At 46.7% G+C, this 15,020-nt stretch overlaps 1 protein-coding gene across 3 annotated transcripts in view; it reads left to right on the top strand.

The window, feature by feature from the left end:
• The window catches only part of SLC8A1 (solute carrier family 8 member A1), a 271,534-nt gene that overhangs the window by 214,679 nt on the left and 41,835 nt on the right, over positions 1-15,020 (top strand). Inside the window, exons 2-4 of one of the 3 annotated variants that reach the window (XM_024213948.1) lie at positions 5,511-5,614; positions 13,332-13,349; positions 13,465-13,479. In XM_024213948.1, coding sequence (XP_024069716.1) covers positions 5,511-5,614; positions 13,332-13,349; positions 13,465-13,479 — 137 coding nt within the window. The remainder of the gene's footprint in view (positions 1-5,510; positions 5,615-13,331; positions 13,350-13,464; positions 13,480-15,020) is intronic. The other 2 variants (XM_024213946.1, XM_024213947.1) reach the window with 2 other exon arrangements.

The raw sequence follows: 15,020 nt of genomic DNA, 5'->3' as shown, positions 1-15,020 counted from the left end.
TAGTGATTTTGAAATTGTCATTATGTTAAGTCCATCAGGGTTTTTTGTATGGCTTTGCCAAGAACTTTTTCATATCCTCCATTCCTTTTTTCATCTAAAACAGTTTCACCTACCACATCAATGCAAAGCAAGATCTGCCCCATGTTTGGTAACTGTTTCATCTGTGCATAAAAACGATTGCAGCGATGATTATACATGGAAGAAGTTAATACAAATATTCCTTAGAAAATAGGGTTAGGCTGAGCCAGGCTGCGTTCTTTGGTTTTGTTTTTTTCAGCCATCACTTGCGCAGTTATTGATGTCGTTATAAGCATGAAGGACAAACTTAATGGACTTTTGACTATATCAAATCGTGCAAGGAATCATACCTGTTGTTCTGCTTACTGATTTGTGGTGTTTGTACTAAGTTATGAAAAGCAAGGGCTCTAATGCCAATCAGCTTAGCAGAGAGTTTTAGGTTGCAGTACCGAGCACTCAAATCTAAAACAAGGGCAGAAAGCCAGAATACATAACTGATCTCTGATTTGGTCCCAATTCCCAGGTCCAGCCAAGTTCCACTGGACCTGAGGGGTGGCTTTATGCTGCCTTTGTGTGCCTCAATCCTGGGACCTGTTGTGGGGGAGCAATTGATCCCTTAGCATACATTAGAGCAGCCTCAGGGCTGCTCTAACCTGCACCAGGCTGCCTATGGAGAGTACATAAGAGATGAAGAATGAGAAAGGAGATTTCTTTCAAAGAGAAGACAAGCTTAGCGAGAGGCGACACAAAAAAAGCAGCTGGAAAGTTGGTTTAGCCAACAAAGTTTGAAAGAAGCTGGAGTGGACTAGGAATGGACTAAGGGGGCTGGATGCAGGCAATAAATAAGGAACCTCTGTGATGACACAATTATTTTGTTACTTATTTACACATTTTGTTCTGACCCACATTCCGGCTCAGGATGGAGCCTGGGCTCTGAGATTCAACCCTCTCTCAGAATTTCAGAGCCCGGGCTCCAACCTGCACCCGAAGGTCTACACTGCTATTTTTAGCCCTGCAACGCAAGCCCTGTGAGCCCAATTCAGTTGATGTGGGCTCTGATGCGCACTGCTGCAGGTCTCTCTTCGTAGTGTAGACAAACACTCAGACAGAAAGCAGACTCCTTCACTGCTTGCCATAGCTCCCCCCCAAGAAATGACATCACAAAACCAGTGCCAGATTTCCAGTTAGGCACAGTAGGCACGTGCCATGGGGCACCAGTGTTCTTGGGGCTCCTAAAAGTGGGTTAAAAGTTTCATTTTTTATGGAAAACATGAAGGTCAGCTGTAGGCGGGGGGGGAGGGCGCTGAAGATGCTTTGCCTAGGGGCGCATAAGGTGTAAATCCAGCCCTGCACGAAACTAACCGCAGAACATTTCTTCAGATTTGCTGCAGGCCCCCACACTCATAAAAAGGCCTGTGTGTAACAGCATCATTGGGGGACTTCTGCGAGGACAGTGTTAATGAATCTTTTCCATCTCCATTGTTTTTTCATGTGAACTTACTCTGTCACCTACTTTGCACTGTATTAGGTGCATTAGAAAACAAAACTCTGGGAAGTGGCCAGGCCTCCAGTAAGAAGGTGCCAGGTTTTGATGTTAATTTATTGGTTCTCTAGCTGTGCTCTAGGCATGTTCTAAGCCAGGGGTCGCAACCTTTCAGAAGCGTGCCTAGTCTTCATTTATTCACTCTAATTTAAGGTTTCGCGTGCCAGTAATACATTTTAACGTTTTTAGAAGATCTCTTTCTATAAGACTATAATATATAACTAAACTATTGTTGTATGTAAAGTAAATAAGGTTTTTAAAAATGTTTAAGAAACTTCATTTAAAATTAAATTAAAATGCAGAGCCCCTGGAGCGGTGGCCAGGACCCAGGCAGTGTGAGTGCCACTGAAAATCAGCTTGCGTCCCGCCTTCGGCACGCATGCCATAGGTTGCCTACCCCTGTTCTAAGCCTTCATACTCATGTTATTGCTAGAACAGTAAATTCAGTAATAACAGACAAATAGTCTTAAGTGGCTAGGCTGGATACGAATGTGGACGTATAGGTCAATTTCCACATTAAGGCCCTTGAGAAAAATATAATCAAAATAATTTTGGTTTGAAAAACAAATGTATTGCTTTAAAAAAAATAGCCTACCACCATTGATGCTTTCTCCACTTCCTCCTGCCTTAGCCTTCAGAAAGAATCTATCTCCTTTGAATTCCCAGAGTGTGAAAGGTCATATCTAGCATCATATGGAAACCTATAAACCACTAGCTTCAAGAGAAACATCTTTAAAATCAGACTTGAATGGCTGACCATTGTCATATGCATGTGTCTGTGAGAAGCTGCTGTTTTCATTCGTATGGCTGGTTAGCTTAAACATTCTCTGTTAGCTTCAAGGGGGTGAGTGATTTATTTGTTTGTTTTGAGTTTCAAATGTCAGCCGGAGCCTGTGGCTTTTTGTAGTGAGGCCACAGAGTCCCATCGTTACTAAGGGACCTAGGCTGCCCCAAGCTCTCTGAGCATTACACGCCAACCTAATATGGAAACCACAGCAAAATGCACCACTTAAAAATAATGGGAGAGCAGTGGCAGAACCATGAGCGGAGGCTGTAAGAGCCCAAGCTAATGCAGGCTTGTCACAAAGCATTAAGTACATAACGACAGAGGCAAAGGATGGAAGTAGGTTAAGTGACTGTTTTACAGGTAAATGTCCCACGTCTCCGGAAGAGATCCTTGGCTGCCGACAATGGTTTTAGCCCTTTAGAAAGGTTATTTCACCAGATCATCGCTCCTGTGAAGCGTGGTTGGCTGCAGTTGTCTCTCTCGGTAATGGCTTTTCACTGTGAGAGTCAGGGGGTAGCAAGCCTTTCCCAAGAGTGGGATTTGAGGGGAGGGGATGGGGTCAGAAGATTCGGGGCTCACATGTCAAAGGGGAGCTTGGCCTGTGGCATCCTGGCAGTTCTGAGTCTGGCCTCAAGGGCCACGATGGTCATGCATGTTGGGCCAAATCCCAACATCCTTATTCAGGGCCTATTCTCTCCCCTACCTACAAAAGAGAATTCTGCGAGCCTCAGCTGGTGGGGACCTTGCTTCCAAGCTTTTCTGTTGGGAGAGCATGGTTTGCTCCCGGAGGATAAACCTGAGTATCACCTCCTTGAACTCAGATCCCTTCAGAGCTGCTGGGATCTGCAGTTGAGGAGAGGTTTTGGTTCTTCCTGATCGCTATAGAGCTACACGTCCAGGGGCTATCACAGACTATTCCCTAAAGGGATGTACCCCACACAGAGAGAGGGGTACAAAGTGCAAACTAATGCAAGCCTCACATGTTCCCCACAGGCTGGGGCCCAAACAGCGTCACTCTCCTCAGCCATCCCTCCCAGCTCTGGAGAGTGGGACTCCATGGAGCCCGCAGGTTTGAGAGGATCAGGGGGCAGACTGCAGAGATGGAACGCCTCTCCTTCTGCAGGGCCTGGAGTGAGGAGAATGGGGCCCTGGAGGGAGCAGCGTGGGGCCCTCAGTTTTTATTCCGTGTGTATTTAAGCAAAGCTCCCATGGTCTATGGCAGCCATTTCTACTGAGTGAAGATTTCAGGCCTCAACCCACGCTTGTGCACAGTGATGATCACAATGATCCAGCAAGAGCCAGAGACCAAAGTGCCCACCAGATCGCCCGGTGACACTGGCAAGGCCCACAACAGGGTGGGTGGACTAATGGGGCAGGCTCTCGGGGAATGTGAGGCTGGGAACTGTGCTGGTTTTTAAAGGGCCATAGACTGGTCACTCTCTGTGGAGATACCTCTGTCCTGTATGAATTCCAGATGTGAGCGAGCACATGTCCAAGCTGGCCCATCAGAATAAAGGCCAAGCAGCCCCAGCCAGCGCTCCCCATTGGATTTAGGGCCCATGGAAGGCAGAAAGGATGGGACCTCAGGGCTGCTGTCCTACCAGGCGTGTTTCAATTCCATGTCAATGTAGACACCCTTGAGGTGGCTGAAACGTTAGTAGTGCATGTGTGAACGTGTGTGCATACACGCACACACATTCTATATAGAGCCCAGAGCAGGGCTTTCAGATGAAAGGTCCCTTCCATCTTCTCAGGGCTTCTGCTTTTCTGTCTCACACTCTGATGAGCCTGCTGCTCATTCTCCACTTTCCTCGGCTTTGATTGGGACGGATTAACTCAAGACCCTGTTAATCAGTGAGAGAGAGACCCTGGCATCCTTGTGCAGGATTCCATGTGCTTCACCTCTCCTCCTCCTTGGGGACGTGGCTCAGGGGCAATCTCCTCCATTCCCCAGGGAGGGTTACTGTGGCAACGACCACGTATATTTCACATATCATGAAGATCCAGAGATGCAGCATGTGAAGAACACAGGCCAAATGCAGCCATAGGGCCAGTGGAGTTAATTCCATACTAGCCCATGGAGTTTGCCCCTACTTATCCCAGATGTGACTTTAGCCCCACAGTTCCCAGGGTGCATTTCAGTGTTATATCTGAGCCTTTATTGTAGAATGCTGTGGGATGCTGTGTGGCTGCCCCCTGAGATAATTACTTGATGAGTCTTTGCCCAAACTAACCTCCTTTTGACGTTTCTGTCCTCCCTCTTGTTTCTCCTTTTCTTTACTCTCCCTTTCCCCCCTTACTCTTGAATATCTATTCTTCTCTGTTTCAGCAAAACGATATCAGTCAAAATAATTGATGATGAGGAGTATGAGAAAAACAAGACCTTCTACCTTGAGATTGGGGAGCCCCGTCTGGTGGAGATGAGTGAGAAGAAAGGTGGGAGATCTGCTCTGAGGCTGAGCCCAGCCTGCGTGCACATGTCCTGATCACTCATGGATGCCTGGCACTTTCCAATACATGCAATCTAAAACATGCCTTCCTCTATCTATGTCAAAGAGCAGGAGTCAAGTCACTAGGGCCTGGAGCTGAGAACCTTTGTTTGCACTTTGGACTCCAATTTCGGTTTTCCATTCTTAAATTCAGACATTATGGGCCTGATTATCAGCTGGCGTAGATCAGCGTAGCTCCATTTATTTCAATGGAGCAATGACGGCTGACACCAGTCAAGGATCTGGCCCTTCATAAGTTGCTGGGGTGCTGCTGTTACTTAAAAGCAAAACCAGTCCACCTCCTTTTACGGCTCAGATACTTGGCACAGAACTACAAATAGAATCCAGATGCAGATTGGCTGCAAGCAAAGCAACCAAACCCTCTGGTGTTTGGATTTCCTTTTCCGTGTAACGCTTATGTGGTGCATGAACAATAGCTCCCCACAATGTAAACCTATCTACTTCATTTCAGAGTTAAATTTGTGGAGTGGCTCCTTTTTCAGAATGAAACAGCCTAGGTGCAGTGATGGACTTTCTGCTCTTTTACATAAGTAACTGAGGCAGATGTGCTCCTCCCTTCGTATCATCTCGGTAACCATCTCGCCTGGTTGAACTTAAAGCATGAGTGTGTGACGCCAACCATTTGTTTTGCCTTTGTCTTGTGTTCCCACAGGAAATTCATTACCCTTAAAATACTTGACCGTGAGGAGTATGAGAAAGAGTGCAGTTTCTACCTTGTGCTTGAGGAACCAATATGGCTACGAAGAGGAATGAAAGGTGTGAGAGTAAACCCAGACAAACTCTCGAGAAATTGTAGTCTGCTCTCTCTCTGTCTCCCTACTCTCACACTTGCTCTCTCCTCGCACTTGGCTTCCAAATATTTTGCCATATCTCCTCTCAAGCTTAGCAACTTTACCTTGTTTATTGTTTGGCGGGTGTAACTCTGGTCCCACTGACTAGCTCCCACTGAAGCAGGGTTGGGACTAAATACAAACTGACTTTTTTTGTCAAGTGTTCATCTGTGAACTGCTCCCACTTGTGAGGCAGTAAATGAAAACAATCCCGTGAATAAATCACTAGGGGTTCATATCCTGTCCATGCTAGCTAGAGAGGGACAAGCTCACACACACACTGCAGAGGTGCTGTCAGCCAAGAGTTTATGGCAGCATCTAGCCCCCACAAAGTGATCACAAACACTAGAGTGGGTCTGAGATTCCAGCACATGCAATGTGGGAAGACAGAGTGTGAATCCTAAACTGTCAATTGCTATTGCAACAGTATCAGAAACAAAGACATTTCAGTTGTGTATTCAAAATATACAGCACTGAAATCTCATATACAAATATTCTTTTAATCTAGGAGAAAACAGTCTCTTTTTTAATTAAAAAAGGCAATTGCATCATTTTTAGCAGGAGATAAAGTAGACCCTCTGTTTAAATAAAAATCACATTCTTAATGCAACATTTTTAGCTTTTTACACTGGTAATGAGCATACAATGATGTCTGAAGGTAGTTCAAAATCAGGTAATTCCAGTAGGATGTCGGTGGTCAGGATTTCACCCAGTGAATCTGGAAGTAAATAGGTAAAATGCACTGACAGTGCAGTGACATGGACATCCCACCGAATCCTCATAAGGAGGATGAAATCAGTTTCCATCACACAAAATAAAAACATTTCTCTAAAGCAACTGCAAACATATTCATAAAAAGAAAAGGGCTGCTAATTTTTCTAAGCAATTTCTTTTCTTAAAAAGATAACTTAAAATGAATGGACGTAACTCATTTCATGAATTATTGATGGCTAATTAGGACATTACAGCACTAACATAATTATCCTGAATAATTAGTCGCAACATAACAGACATTTTTTTTAACAACCCAAACATTGTTAGCAACATTTTGTCTCTTTGACTTCCTGTTTAATTTCTAGGTAATATCTGCTCCTTAGGAATCATCAGATTGTATTATAATATTATTATTATTATCATACGTTTAGGCCCTGATTTAGCAAAGCACTCAAGCACATGTTTAACTTTTGAGTCCCAGGATTAGTTTATCCCAGATCGGGTAAGAGGTGACTTGATCATGGTCTGCAAGTACCTATAGGGAGAAGAGATTTCTCATAATAGATGATTCTTTAATCTAGCAGAAAAACGCATAGCAAGCTCCCATGGCTTGAAGCTGAAGCTAGACAAAATGAGACTAGAAATAAAATGCACATTTTTAACAGTGAGGGTACTTAACTCTTGGAACAATTTATCTGAGGATGTGGTGGATGGAGTCACTTGGCGTCTTTAAATCAAGGCTGGGTGTCTTTCCAGAAGAGATTTTATAGCTCAAAGAGAAGGCAGAAAGCATTGGGCGAGGTTCTCTCACCCATGCTGTACAGGAGGTCAGACTAGATGATTATAATGATCCCTTCCAACCTTCAGATCTCTGAATCTAAGACTTAGGTACATTGTTATCTGCTTTGCTGAATGGGGGCCTTAGCAAACTGGTGTTTGTGGAAGCTCCATAGGAATTTACAGGAGGCAGCTGGAATAGTGGTGTTAGCTCCCCTGTGCCCTCTATGTGGGGAGTTGGAGACTAGGGATAACATAAATGTAGATCTCATAGCCCTTCCCCCACCCCATCCAGCCTTGGCACTCATTAGTGACCCTTCCATGCTAGCCTGTTAGGTCCCACCATGAAGTCGCCTCTACATCGCACGGGGCATGCTGGGTCCTTACATCCAGCACATCCACCCTGTGCCCCACTCCCAACCACTGTGCAGGACAGCAGTGGAGCAGAGGGCATTGCTTGGGCTCCCCACACCTTGTGGCATTTCACCCCAAAGAAATAAATAGGCTTCCCTTCTTATAGACTAAATCCGCTCATTTGCTGACTACCCCTGATCCAGCAAAGCATGTAAGCATGGCCCTGATTCAGGAAAGCATGTCCCTGTTCAAGACAGCGCTTAAGCATGTGCTTAAAGTTAAGTGTGTCCTTAAGTGCTGTTCTGGATAGATATCAGAGGGGTAGCCGTGTTAGTCTGGATCTGTAAAAAGCAACAGAGAGTCCTGTGGCACCTTTAAGACTAACAGATGTATTGGAGCATAAGCTCTCGTGGGTGAATGCCCACTTCGTCCTGGATAGAGATGGGCTTCAGCACAAGTGTGGGTCAGCGCCGTGTGGGTCACATGTGAGTAGTCCCGATTAAGTCAAGGGGGCTACTCACATGCTTAGTGTCATGTATGCTTAAGTGCTTTGTTGGATCGAGGTCTAAGATGACTTCATGTATATCAAATGTTGGTGCATTTAGACTGAAACACAATACTATTTATTTTAGTTCCTTTTCCCCCAGTAGGCAAAAAAAAAAAATACCCCTTATTACAGAAAAACAAATGAATAGGAAATGTCTGTTCACTGGTAGCTGTCTGATTTTAAAAAAATAATTAAGCTAGTTAATATAAAAGAAAGAGGAGAATAATCTGGATTAGTTTAATAAATTACACAGACAAGAAATTCAGTTCAGTCCGATTCATCTTTACTCAAGTAAATGCATGATTTTATCAGGCTCAAACAATTCTGCCTTTGGAAAAACTAACTTTTGTTCACACAGTGAGTTGTTCAGTGGCTCTAAATCCAGGCCTTTCTAACAGCTGGGTACATTTCTAATCCTGTTCAAAGGCGCATTTTTCTCAGAGTGCATTCATAGGAGAACTAGGGGGAAAGGGACGGGTGCAATTTTGTGCTCAGTGGGTGCATTCATCAGGCAGTCTTAGAGCACAGGGACCAGCCAGACACCTCTGCCCCATACTAGGTTGATGCTGTCTTGCAACATTTCCTAGTTGGTTAGTTGCATTGGCACTGCCATGCATAAGAAGGCAGCCAGAGCCAGGGTGCTTGGAGCTGAATCCACCATACACTAGCCGGAGCTCAGGAGTGATTCAGCCAGGCCTCAAGCGCTACAGCACACCTAAGAGGAGGGAGTCTGCCAGCTCTGCATCTGCCAAGCAGTATTCCCCAGCCAATTTATGCCAGTTGCGCATAGAGGGACCAGTGAATTGCCCCATGGTGCTTGTGGAGTACTGGGGAGAGCCCAGCCGTTGCTCACCAGCATCCTTTAGATAAGGTGCAGCTTGCTATTCCTCCAGCCTCCCCACATGCTCGGGGTTCCCAGGGGAAGGTGAACTATGGCCACACCCCAACTCCACCCAGAGACAAGGTCTGATAACATTTGGTGCTGCTGGGCATGAGAGCACACACAGACACAGACACACACACCTTCCAAGATACTGGGCAAGCAATAGCTGCATCCTTCTGGCTGCCTCCTGCATGGGAGCACTGGGCTCCCTGCTCCCTCTCTGGCCTGAGAGCACGCTGAGAGGAGAGAAGCTGCCATTACCTAGAACTAGATGGATTCCTCAGAGGGGCTGCATTTATCCCAAGAGAGAACATTGCACACGGACCTTTTTCCCCCTCCCCTGCATTCCTTGACAGATGGATGCCCTATGTGATTATTAGCTCACGGAAAATTCCATTAAATCTGACACACTAGCGCAATGCAATAGAATCCCAGTGAGTGGGATTTGCATCACTAGCAGTGCTAGGGACACCTACTATTGTTTTTGTACCACCAAAATAAAATTAACCATTGACACTAAAAGCTATCCATTGATTTCATTCGGCGCTGCATGGGCGCAGTGTTGTCCACTCTCATGGTTTTATCATGAATCTTGGATTATTTGGAGGGTTTTTAAAGCTCTCGCTGCTGGAGTCCTGAGATGACATGAGACTCTCAGCTTTTGGTTTATAAAAAGTAAGTTTCTAGCTCTCATGGTTGCAGGGGAAAGCTTGAAAATGTGAAGCCAAGGCTCCATAAAGTCTTAGTAGTCAGAAGGTAAATAAAAAGAGCCAAAAATGTATCAGTCTTTTTAAAATCTCATGATTTTTAAACCAGTTTTTGAGGACTGACTTATGATTTTTGAACTCTTGGGGCTGGTAATACTGTGAGCTCAGCTTCTGAAATCAGGCCTAGGATGTGCTAAAAATTAAAATACCTAAAATCAGCAGCTGCTTTTGAAAATATTGGCCTGATCCTCTCTGCTTCAGTTTCCCTCCCTTTGAAAAGGGTTAATACTTCCTGATCTTACTACCTTTCCAGAGTATTGCTAGAAGTAATTAGTTAGAGTGTTCAGTTCTTCAAAGATCCAGAGTGCTACCTGAATGCTAAATGATAGTTATCTTTTATCAGGGCTTAAACTGTCATTTTGCTAAATGACAGGATAAATACTGTATTATATTTTGTGAGTCAAGCCCTAGCACAAACTGTACTTCTTTCATTCTACGTTCCCTGTAGAAATCAGGCCATTATGTAATTATTATTTTCCATTTAGACTATTAGAGGAAGTAAAAGAATCCAGCAAACAGCCCTTACATCCATATTTTGGGACATATTATTTCCTCTATCTGTGGTGGTATTGCCATTGATGTCATTGGACACTCCATGAATACATGGCCCAAAGGGGGAAAATGAATTTTTTTAAAGTTTGTCTTTTATACCATATTGCTATATGTGACATTATTTTTTTTTCTTTTAATTCACAGCCCACGCTCATGAAATGTTTCTGTTCCATTATTTTCAATGTTCTTTTCTGGGTACCAATGGTATCCTGAAACTTCACAGGTTTTCATTGTCTGAGCCTGGGAGCTGGAGTCTTTCTGTGGATGTTCCTTTTAATTTCATTATTCATTTACTTTTCTTCTTCTGTGTTTGTCTCTCTGTCTGTCTCCTTCACAGCTCTGTTGTTGAATGAGCTTGGTAAGCACTGCATTTCTTGTATTTCTTTTCCATTTTCCCAGTGTGTCCGTATATTGGTGGAAATGATGATTTTGTTTGACTTTTCTTTTTGCTCACAAGAATCTCTTTTAAGGTTGTTAATACCATTTTACTAAGCCCAGGTAATTGAGATCATGTTCTTCTTTGAGTATATGCTCCAAAAATTGTTAGCTGAGACATGAACATTTGTGTTAAAGGAGGGACAGTGGCTAAAATCATAATTGAAAGTGGCATTAATTACAATGATAGGGGAGCCTAAGGGGGTTAGGAACAGCATTTCACTGGGATTTGGGCAGTTAGCTCCTTTGGAAATCCCAGACAACAAGCACATTTAGGATCAGTGTCTGTCACCCTTACGTGCAGTGAGTAGCTCCACAAGTAATCCCAATGGGGTTATTAGGGCGTTAGACGCTACTGAATGGGAGCAATGGTATCGGACTCTGGCCACTAGTGGATACATTCAATACAACTAACTCCTTGGGTTTGCTACTATCCTTTGGGTTGATTTCACTGGACACTGTGCGCTAATTTGTAGTAAAAAGATGTGGAAAGCACTAAGAGTCTCAGAAATGTACAACAGAACTGAGCTGTTCAAACTAATTCATATCCTGTTATGTAGGCATAAGAAACAGAATGTTTGTAGTACCTGGCAATGCTCTGGCCAGAATACTTAGGGCTTATTGTGGTGAAATTGACCACAAGAGCTATTCCACAATCACTCCCCCTGTGCACACTCTTATTCAAGAATCAGTGTGTGCATACGGGGAGCTATTCCAGAATAGCTATAGCATTTTAAACTCTCTTCCTTATAACTTCCCAGTGTAGACATACCCTAACTACATATATTCAGAAAACTCTGCATGCTGTTTTGAGGGAGGTATGGCATGCTGCCTTCTTAGAGCACACTTCAAAACCAGCCTCCAAATTTGGCATACAAGCTATCCCAAGCAGGATACACAAACATACAAGATGAGTGTGGGGGGAGGGGGGGGAGTCCCAGCAAAGCTAAAGCATTCTGCAGGCTACCTTGGAAAATCAAAGCCTGGGCCTTATCTAAGGCTCATTGGAATCAATGGAAAGACTCTCACTCATTTCCAGTGAGCACTGGACCATTGTAGAAAATGCTGCTCTGGGCAGTAGTAACTCGGTATGAGCAGAACTTCGCCCCGGCTCTAGGTAAATGAGGAATGTTTCTAGGGATGTCTGAGCACTCAGGGGCTTGGTGGAAATAGCGGTGGAAGGGGCTTTCCTCTTCCCCAGCATTGTATCCATCCCTCTTGAATAGCCCTCCATTTAGTCCTAAAGCTACCCAGCTGCAGCATGGATTTGGTGCATCATGTCCTCTCATGCCCACCCCACTGCTGCTTTTATTGCTGAAAATGTTCTCACACCAGAAATAAAGACTCATGGGGTGAGGCCCTAGGAAGAGTAACTTGCTCTTAATGAGAGGATCCTGCATCATTTTGAGTTCTGTGCATCCCTCCCTCTGCTCTGTCTCCCACACTGAGCCCTGCGCTCGGGCCAGGCTGGGTTGAGAGGAGGGATAGTAGCTGTAGGGTTTTTGATCTTTTCCACTGTGTGATTCTAGCCACTGTCGCCTCCTAGAAATGCCCTCTCTCTCATGTCTGGTTGGCAGGGAAGGAAGAGATTTGCACAGCTCAGCTTTGTAGTGAATCTTAAAAGTTCTCTGCACTTCCCAAACTGGAATTAGATTGGCCGCTGCTGGGGTAGAACCTGCCATAGGGGACCTAGGAGGCGTGTCCCGCCCCAGCCCCGAACCACACCCCAAGGGGGTCCTCCAGAGGTGGATAGGAGAGCTAGCCATCTCCACAGCACCAGCCCTGCCTCCGGTCTGCACCCTACGGAAGGCTCTCCACTAGTCCAGGATCTTGCTGCACATGGGGGAAGACTGGGTAGTACAAGGGAGGGGCCAGGGAAAACCACATTCCCAACCACCCCTTGACCCTGTGAAGATGTATCTGGAGCTGTCCTGTCTCTTCAATGGAGCCCCCCAGGACTAATTTGGCTGCTATGAACAGTGGGGATTTCGAGGGGACTGAGCAGCTACTGAGGAGGCAAAGGGCCTCTGTAGGATTAGCGCTGGCCTCCTTCAGATTCCATGGGATCCACAGTGCCAGGGGGCAGGGCAGAGGCTGGTCCCTGGGCCTACTGAGCCGGGGGCAAACCCCCTTCCCCCGAGTGATGGTGGGGGAGCAGCTGGCTGCAGCTGTCCCCATGATTCTGGGGTGGCTGGGGTGGAAAAGAGATTGTTCCAGGAGGTGCTATCTTAAGCCATGTGGGGTGGGAGGGAGGCTGGCATGCATCTGCCCCATAGTCCTGCTGTCTCCTGGCCTCCTGCAGCCCAGTCTCCCCCACCCACCCATTCAGAGCCCCTCATTCAGAGTGGAGCGCACTACACAAGGCCCAGCAGAATGGGTTGGGGGAGACCATGGCACTCCATGCAGACCCGAGGCAGGGGACAATCTCTTCTAGAAATGGAAGACAGGTGTTGTAGTGAGCTGTTCCTCTGCAGCTCACACCGTGGCGGGAGCGTGTGGGCCACTGCTCTGGGGGGAGGCTGCTGCGAGATGAATGTCACTGTGATGATGCAAAAATAGATGCTAATCTGCTTTCTCTTTCTCTCTCTCTTTTTTTGTTTTGTGGTTCGTTTAGGTGGCTTCACAATAACAGGTATGGATTTCTGATTCCCTCCTTGCCCCGTGCCACTGTTTCTCTCTGTGTTGTTAACTGCCGGATGCTCATTCTGCTCTTTTCTCTTTATTTCCTGTTTGTTTTTTTAATGGAGGGAAACTTCTGAATGGTAAGAAAGCGCTGTTCAGTTTCCTTGCCACCTACTCCGAGCCACTAGTGTTAGCACGGCACCGTCTAACAGCGAGTGATGTGTCCTTGTCACCAGCTTAACCTCACGTGTGTTTCACAGTAATCCCCGTTCTTTAGCTGTAGTGATTACAGCACGTACCAGGGAGAATCTGCCTCAGCGCGGAACTCACAGCCCTGGGGGAGGGAGGGCAAATGGGGTGAAATGGACCCCAGCCTGGGCAGCCTGAGAGGCTGCACTGATTAGGACAGCTGTCCTTGGGGTGCTTAGCCACACAGCCCCTGGGAACTCCGGCACTCTGCGCCAGGCCGGCATGCTCCTGCAGTGACCTGTGGAGGCCAGCTTCGGGCTGCCATACCCAGAGCCTGCCGCAGGGGATTTTCTCCCAGGGCCTGTCTGCTCTGGAGCTGGAAAGGGAGGTTTCCCGCTCAGGGAGACCTGCGCGCTGACTAGCCGTGTAGCTGTGGCGGCGGGAGGGGGTAGCTGTCCAAGGATGCACCTAGCTCTTTCAGAGAGGCTTGTGCCTGGGGAGACTGTAGCACATGTGCCCTCCAGGGCTACGCTGCTATTTTTAGCACGGTAGCTCGATCAGAGCTAGCCCGTGTGGAGACTACGCTGGGAGTTATCTTTGCAGCTCCAGTGTCGACAACCCCCAGTCTCCTAAATGGCTTTCCTCAATCCGTGTGCAGTCTGACCCATGCTCTTCACAGCCATCAGGGGTAGGGGAGAGGCAAGCCTAAGGCATGGACCAAAATGTGGGGCCTGCTGGTACCTTCTCCTGAAGGGGATGTCAGCCACTTCTGTGCCAGGACTGGCCCCCATGCCGTGTGTCCGCAGCCCTGCCCCATGGTGGGGATCCCTCCTGGGACGCCATGGGCTGCAGTTCTTGCGGCACCGTCATGCTGCCAGGGAAGGGGGGAACGCAGAGGCAGTAGGGAGGCATGGGTCTTCCACTCGGGTTTCTCTGGCCTCTCGCTGATCCCTGGGGTCCGTGTGAATCCTGGAGAGCTCCCACATAGTTTGAGAATCAGCCCTGCAAATCCCATATGTCCCTTACAGATCAGGGAGTAGCTAGGCCTCCCCGTCCCATGGGTTTTCCCTACAGGAGGGGGTAGCTGGAGCCAGCATTGTTATTCCCAAATGCAGGCAGTGTGCATGGCGCTGCACAAGACACCAGTACACCATTGCCTGCCGGAGAGGTATGGCCAAACTCCACAGACGGTGATTTGATCCCTGTCCCCAGGTACAGGGTGATATGTAACTACATTTCTCTGTCAGTAAGAACAGTTGGGGGTGGGGGGTCTGCTTCCCTTTTATCAGATGGAGATCAGTGAGAAACAGAGAATCAATCATCTTCTGTAATTCCAATGTCAGTCTGTCGGCAATCAGTGCTGCAGATACAGCTGATTGTGAAATAAAGCCACTTGGCTGCATGCTGCCAAGAAACGCTTCGCTGTTTAAAATGCCGCTCCGCAAGGACGCCTGAGAAATCAGTCCTCCCCATTTGGTGTTCTGGATCCTGG

Source organism: Terrapene carolina, unplaced genomic scaffold (assembly GCF_002925995.2).
Source record: "Terrapene carolina triunguis isolate 2854851 unplaced genomic scaffold, T_m_triunguis-2.0 Scaffold275, whole genome shotgun sequence".
Classification (NCBI taxonomy): domain Eukaryota; kingdom Metazoa; phylum Chordata; order Testudines; family Emydidae; genus Terrapene; species Terrapene triunguis.
The sequence above is the reverse complement of the archived record's forward strand: the minus strand, read 5'-3'. Positions and strand labels throughout refer to the sequence as shown.